This window comes from Mesoplodon densirostris, chromosome X (genome assembly GCF_025265405.1).
Source record: "Mesoplodon densirostris isolate mMesDen1 chromosome X, mMesDen1 primary haplotype, whole genome shotgun sequence".
NCBI classification, from domain to species: Eukaryota; Metazoa; Chordata; class Mammalia; order Artiodactyla; family Ziphiidae; genus Mesoplodon; species Mesoplodon densirostris.
The window spans coordinates 79,784,461-79,792,398 of NC_082681.1; the positions used below are offsets into that span (position 1 = coordinate 79,784,461).

A 7,938-nucleotide genomic window follows, 5' to 3' on the forward strand; every position below is an offset into this window, starting at 1 on the left:
CCTTTAACACTCAAGGATTCCTCTCTCATCCTTTGCCTCCTAACTCAACTAAGCCTCTTTCCCTTGACCAGCCGAGTCCTCCTTCCCTAAGCAGCCCCCGCTCCATTATCCCCTTCCTAGCCTGGCCTCCTTCTTCACCCTGTGCCCCAGTCCACACAGGTGTCCTTACCTCGCCGTCTCCCCTTCTTCTGCCTGTTCCCCTTTCCCCTGCCACGGCCCATTCATCCTCCTAGACTGACCCCTTCCCCAGTTTTCACCCTTTGCCCCAGCCAGGCCCCCTTCTATAGATTACGCCTCCCTTCCTGGCCTATTCTTCCTTCCCCAGCCAGCATTCTCATCCCTATAAAAGGCGCTCTTCTCACAATGCGTCCAAATACCTAGTTTTCTCAGGGACTTCCTCTTCTCAGACAGCTGGCTATCTGAAAATGTATCTGATGCACACATTTACACAGTGAGCTATCTGGCAGGATTTCTATATTTGCATTTTGAAAAGAGATTCCCCCCAACACACACCCTGCCTTCAAAAAAAAGAAAAAGAAAAAAACAGTGGCACTTCTTTCCCTCCTGCAACTAGCCCTGGACTGGCAAGTTTTTGAAAGTGCAAGTACTTTGTCATGCATAGCAATGAGAACATCCTTAACTGGAGCCATTTCATGATGTCGTCACTGAGTGAAACATCAACTCAGGATAGCTTCAACTATCTTGTTCCTCCCTATATCCTTCCCTGGGAGATATTCCACTCCAGACCACCATCAGGACTGCAGGCCCATTCCTCCTTCCAAAAGCCTCATCTGTCACTGTGTCCTCCCCCTTCACTCCTGCTCCCTAACCCTCCAGGATTCCTTTGCTGAAGTCGATCCTGGGATACAAACTCTATATGAACTCAGTCAGCTATACAAAAATAGAAAACCAGGTATTTTTTTAAACTGCTTTTATTCTTTAAACAAACTACTGCTCGCCTTTTCCCCTTCGTATGTTTTAGTTTAGAACATTTGGTGTGTACAAAGAATTTTTAAATGAATTTAAGTAATCTCACTGAAATACAGGACCTAAAGGTTAAATTTTTTTTAATTGTTTACTGCAAATCATTTCACTTTTACTTTTTTTTGGCAAATTCCAGATATCAACAAGTCTCAAATATCAACAAAAGTATATTGCTCATTTTTTGTGCTTCATAGCAGTTGCAGATATAACAAAATGAATCAACTACTTTAATACTTTTTAAAATCTCTCTTTAAATACTTTTTATCTCTAAGAATTAAGGAAAACGACTAAGTTCAGATCTTTCACACTCATACCAGTTGTAGATAGAACAAAGTGGACCAAGTGCTTGAACAACGTTATACCCTTTTATGTCTGAGAATAAAGGAAACTTACTAGTTGATGTCACCCCTCACAGTAAGTTAAACTACCTATCAGTTTGTCTCTTCTTACTTCACATCAATTGCAGATATAATGAAATGAATCAACTACTTGAATAAAGTCATGTCCTTTCTTATATTCAATAAAGGAAATTAAATTGAGATCTTTCACATCTTAGAGCAAGCCTTATCTAGCCTATCAGTTTAGGTAAATCTACTTTCTACATTTAACGCTTACATTTAACTTCTAAAGTTAACAAACATTATTTAGAATTCAGAAAACGTCTAAACAACTGTAATTAATTTGCAACCACACAAGGTTTTATGAAAAAACAAAACAAAATACTAGGGCTTCCCTGGTGGCTCAGTGGTTAAGAATCCTGGGGACACGGGTTCCAGCCCTGGTCGGGGAAGACCCAACCCCACATGCCGCGGAGCAAGAAAGGTGGGAACTTGGCATAGTCACTCCGCTAGGGTAGGACGGTGCAGATGTCTTCCTGGTCACCGGCCTCCGGTTCCCCTAACCCCGTGAAAGAAGCAACCCAGGGACGATCGAGGAGGATAGAAGAGCGAGGGAGGAAGAAGGGGGGGCGGGGGTGGAGAGAGGGGGTGAACTCTGAGTAAAATGAATCAACAAAACCCTGAGAAAACCGAAGGAAAAAAGCGGAGCCTGCTGAGGAGACGCGGCGGCGGCAGCTTCGGCTCCAACGGCAGCCGCCACGGCGATGGCGGCAGCGGGCCTACAAGAGACGGCAGGCCGGGCACCTGACGGAGCCGGTGTCGAGCGGCTTCACCGAGTTGTAGTGCTCCCCGCACATGGAGTAGCTCCTGTAGACCAGGGTGAGCGGCTTCTTGGTGTACTCCTCTCCGAAGACGACGGCGGGCGAGTTGCCCTGGATCACCTCGATGGGGGTCTGCAGGACGTGCGACAGGGCCCTCAGCTCGAGCTGGCCTCCACACGACGCGCTGAACACGATGTCGTCGCAGTAGCTCAAGAAGTCGTCGCGGCTGCAGGCGTCGCCGGTTTCGGGGTCGCTGTAGAAGGGCAGGAAGTCCTCGACATGCTTCCGCATGTACTCGGCGGTGCGCCTCCGCAGGCTCTCCACGGTCACGGAGAACACCAGCTGGTCTTGGATGGCGCGGTACATGCAGTGGCCGTCGGCCGGGATATCCTTCATCTCCAGATTCCTGGCCCACAGGATGGCGTCGAGCTTCATTTCCTCGTCATGGCGGAAGCTGGCCAGATGCTCCATCTCAGCCTTGGCCATCCTCTCCTGCCTTTCTCTCTCGAGGGCCACCTTTCTTTCGCGCCTTCTCTGTGCCCTCGAGAGGTGAGGAGGCTTGTCCTCGAGATCCAGCTTGCCCAGATCTTCAGTGACTGAATCGAGGTTGCTGTTATCAGGGAAACTCTCCTGGAACTTCTGCAGCTCCTGCTGGTGCTTCTGCTCCATCTCGGCCTCGAGGCGGGCCACATCGAGGAGCAACTGCTTTCTTCTCTTCTTGTCGCTCTTGGGGACCGAGCTCTTCATGCCCTGAATGTGGGCCTGCAGCTCTGCCTTCTCGCGCTTGTGGCGTCGTAACATCCGCTGATGCTCACTCTGTGAATCTTCCATGATGTTTAAGGGCAGGCGAGAATCGAAGTTTGGTGGCTGAAGTACCGCTACAGTTCGCGTCAACAGTCGAACCACCCAACTGGCTAGGGCTCCTCAGCCTCCCGTGGCGGCTGTACTCTCTTCCCCTCACCCGCGGTTGCCCTCACTCTATTAACGGCCCTCTCTGCCATTGGCCACTGTCTCTCCACGGCTACGCCTCCTAAACACTCCTGGCACTAGGACTGGCTGTTGGGAGACACTATGTATGCCCCCATTAGACCCCGTAGCAAGGGGTGCTTCCGGTTTTAGCGGGGTTCCTGTCCCGGATGTAAAATCCCGCCTTGGTGCATTATGTGCAGCAACTGAGCTTGTGGAGATTTTCGTGGGCTCTGAACTGCGTACTTCACTTCCTAGCCTGAACACAGTGCAGACACTGGTCGTGCTTGAGAATCACATGACAAATACTGCTACACCAGATGAATGTGCTCTGACACCGGACTTCCCATTGCTCCCAGTGTTCAGGAGGCAATGTGGCTCTCTCCAGTTCTTTAGTTGCCTTGACTGATGAACCCTTAATTTTGTGTATCAGAACAAGATATTTCCTTATGTTCCTGGGAACACAGAATCCTTTCAGTTTAGGCCTCAAATCCACCCTGTCCCATCTCAGTGTGAGAAAGCAACAACCTTAAAGTTCACTACAGCTGAGCAGACTTCGTCTTGTGCCAACAGAATGCACCTACCCTAAACTCCCCTTCTCCTGGGTTCCCAGCTTCCAAAATGGGCTCCCATGAAGCATGACAGTTGGCCTTCATCAAGCCACTTCCTTCTGATTATTCTGAATCTCTAAAAGTTCTAAAAAATAAAAGAAAGTAAAATAAAATCCCTAAGCTCTTTCAAACATGCTCTCATCCTGCCCCACTCTGCTCATCTGTATCGTGAATTCCCAAACAGGAAGGCTCTTGAGACAACCTCTTCCCTGTTACAAATGAGGAAAGTGGACATTTGTCCAAGTTTTTACATATATCAAAACTTCAGTCGTTTTTATTGCTAACTAGGATTCCATGATATGGATGTACTGTAGTTCACTTAACCATTCACCTGTTGAAGGACATCTGGGCTGTTTCCAGTTTGGGGTTGTTACAACCCCTGCTATAAACATCCATATACAGGTTTTTTATAGTTTTGGGTTTTAAATTGAAATCTGTGATCTGTTTTGTATTTATTTTCAGGTAAAGTTTGAGGCTTAAGCCAAGGTTCATTTTTTTGCCTGTGGTTGTCCAATTGCTCCAGCATCATTTGCTGGAGTTGCTATGCTTCCTCCATTGAATTGGTTTTGCATCTTTGTCAAAAATCAGTTAGGCATATTTGTGTATGTCTATTTCTGGATTCTCTATTCTTTTCCGTTGATCAATGTGTCTCTCCCTCCTCCAATACCATAGTCTTGATTACTATGGAATAAGTCTTGAATATAGGTAGACCCTTTCTTTAAATTTTATTCTTTTTTGAAAATTGTTTTATCTATTCTAATTCCTTTGTCTTTCCATATAAATTTTAGAATAATCTTGTCTATATGTACAAAAAATCTTTCTGGGATTTTCATAGGAATTGTGTTAGAGCCATATATTAATTTGAGGAGAATTGACATCTTTACTACGTTGAGTTTTGTAATCCATGAACACCTGGGTATGTATCTCCATTTATTTAAATTTTTATTGATTTTTTTCACGAATGTTTTATAATTTTCAGCATATATGTCTTGCACATATTTTGTTAGATTTACATTTAAGCATTTCATTCTTTGAGTGATTGTAAATGGTATTGTATTTTTAATTTTGTTGTTCACATGTGCATTGCTAGCATACAGAAATACAGTTGACTTTTGTATGTTCATCTTGTATTCTATGACCTGTTCAACTGACTTACTATTTCTAGGTGTTTTATTTTATTTTATTTTTTTGGTAGATTCTTTGGAATTTTCTATGTAGAGAATCATGTTGCCTGTGAATAGGGACAGTTTTATTTCATATTTCCAGTCTGTATCCTTTCATTTCCCTTTTTTCCTTATTGCACTGATTATATCTTCTAACACTATATTGAATAAGAGTGGTGAGGACTTTTTTTTTTTTTTAATATGAATGGGTATTTAATTTTGTCACATATTTTTTCTGTATCAATTGAATTGTTTGTGTGATTTTTCTTCTTTAGCCTGTTAATATGGTGGATTACACTGATGGATTGTCAAGTATTGAACCAGTCTTGCATTCCTGAAATTAACCCCACTTGGTCATGGTTTATAATTCTTTATATACATTACTCAATTGTATTTGCTAATATTTTATTAAGGATTTAAAAATCTACCTTCATGAGAGATATTTGCCTGTAGGTTTCTCTTTCAGTACTGTTTTGTTTGGTTTTGATATTAGGGTAATACTAGCTTCATAAAATTAATTTGGAAGTGTTCCTTCTTCTTCTGTTTTTCTAGAAGAGATTATGTAGCAGTGTTAATTCTTTCAGTGTTTGGTGGGATTCTTCAGTGAAAACATCTGGCCCAAAAGATTGCTGTTGGGGGAGCATTAAAATTACAAAATTGTTTTCCTTAATAGTTGTGGGGCTAATCAAATTATGTATCTCATATTGGTTGGATTTTGGTAGTTTGTGTTTTTTGAGGCATTGGTCGGTTTCATCTAAGTAATCAAATTTGTGTGTGTAGAGTTGTTTTTAGTATTCCATTATTGTGGTTTCATGTGTGCAGGATCTGTAGTGATATTCCCTGCTTTATTCCTGATATTAGTAATTTGTGTCTTCTCTCTTATGTTATTTACTCTTTGTCAGTCTTGCCAGAGATTTGTCAATTTTATTGATCTTTTCAAAGAACCAGCTCATAGTTTCATTGATTTTCCCTATTGCTTTTCTGTTTTCAATTTCATTAATTTTTGCTGTCATTTTTCCTTCTCTCTGCTTTCTTTGGGTGTATGTTACTATTCTTTTTGGTGGAAGCTTAGATGATTCATTTCGGGCTTTTCCTCTTTTTTCTAATGTGTACTTTAGTGCCATATATCTCCTTCTCAGTACTACTTTAATTGTATCTCACATGTCTTGATATATTTTATTTTCTTTCTCATTCAATGTATTTTTGGGTTCCCTTGAGACTATTTGGCTCATGGATCATTTAGAAGTGAATTATTAGTTTCCAAGTGTTTGCAGATTTTCCTATCTTTCTGTTATTGATTTCTACTTTGATTCTTTTGTGATTGGATAACACATTCTTTATGATTTCAATTTGTTTAAATTTGGGGGTATTGTTTATTGCCCAGGGTATGTTCTATCTTGATATATGTTCCATGGGCACTTGAAAATAATGTATTTTCTGTTATGGTTGGGTGATGTGTTCTATACACGTTGTTTAGATTCCATTGGTTGATAGTATTGTTGACTTCTATATCCTTCCTGATTTTCTGTTAGAATCTTCTATTTATTGTTCAGAGAGGTGTGTTGAAGTCTCTAACTGTAATTCTAGCTTTTTCTATTTCTCCTTTCAGTTCTATCAGGTTTTGCTTCACATATTTTGCAACTCTGTTGCAAATCTTACACATTTAGGATTGCTTTGTCTTTTTGGTGTATTCACCCTTTTATCATTATGTAATGCCCCCTCTGTCTCCAGTAATTTTCTTTGCTCTAACATCTTTATTTGATATTAATATAAGCACTCCCTTTCCTTTATTAATATTTGCATGATATATATTTTTCTATCCTTTTACTTTCAGTCTCCCAATATCATTATATTTGAAGTGAGTTTTTTGTAGATAGCATATAGTTGAGTCATGTTTTTTCATCTACTCTACCAATCTTTGACTTTTAACTGGTGTATATAGATCATTTACATTTAAGGTAATTATCAACATGTTAGGGCTTAAGTCTGATACTTAAATTTTTGTTTTCTGTTTATTCTGTGTTCACTTCTTTGTTTTCTTTTCCTCCCTTCCTTTGGGTTATGTGAACGTTTTGTAGAATTCAATTTTGATTTATCTATAGGTATACCTCATAGATATTGCAGGTTTCATTCTGGACCACCACAATAAAGTGAATATTGCAATAAAGTGAGTGACACCAATTTTTTGGTTTCTTAGTGCATATAAAAGTTATGCTTACACTATACTATAGTCTATTAAGTGTGCAATAGCATTATGTCTAAAAAAACAACGTACGTACCTTAGTTTTAAAATACTTCATTGTTAAAAAATGCTAACAATCATCTGAGCCTTCATCGAGTTGCAATCTTACTGCAATAGTCATATCAAAGATCGCTGATCACAGATCACTATAACAAATATAATAATAATGAAAAAGTTTGAAATATTGCAAGAATTACCAAAATGTGACACAGAGACATGGAGTGAGCAAATGCTGTTGGAAAAATGGGGCCAATATACTTGCTAGACTCAGGGTTGCCACAAGCCTTCAATTTGTAAAAACCGCTGTATCTGTGAAGTGCAATAAAATGAGGTATGCCTGTATAGCGTTTTTGAGTGTATCTCTTTGTATACTTCTTTAGTGGTTGCTCTAGGTACATTTGTGTGTGTGTGTGTGTGGACACACGTGTGTATTAGCAAAATCTATGATGTTGTCATTTTACCAGTTTGAGTGAAACATAGAAATCTTACGTCTTTTGCATCACTTTACCCTCACCCATTTATTTTATTTATTTATTTTTATTGGGGTATAGTTGTTTTACAGTGTTGTGTTAGTTTCTACTGTACAGCAAAGTGGAGTTCCCTGTGCTATACAGAAGGTTCTCATTAGTTATCTATTTTACACATATTAGTGTATATATGTCAATCCCAATATCCCAGTTCATCCCACCCACCCACCCTCCCCTCACCCATTTATAATACAACTGTCTTAAGTGTTCTCTGTATACATTCAGAACCACATTAGTTTTCTAATTTTTGCTTCAATCTTCAAACATAATAGACAACTCAAGGGGA

At 40.4% G+C, this 7,938-nt stretch overlaps 1 protein-coding gene across 1 annotated transcript; it reads right to left on the reverse strand.

The window, feature by feature from the left end:
• Window positions 1-2,101: 2,101 nt before the first annotated feature.
• Window positions 2,102-2,974, reverse strand: LOC132481671 (OTU domain-containing protein 6A-like). Its single transcript, XM_060086508.1, has one exon. It carries the CDS (start codon window positions 2,972-2,974, stop codon window positions 2,102-2,104), a length of 873 nt encoding a protein of 290 aa, XP_059942491.1.
• Between the last annotated feature and the right edge of the window lie 4,964 nt (window positions 2,975-7,938).

Bases quoted from the DNA above. Each gene is read 5' to 3' on its own strand.
- LOC132481671 (XM_060086508.1), bottom strand. From the start codon at position 2,974: ATGGAAGATTCACAGAGTGAGCATCAGCGGATGTTACGACGCCACAAG.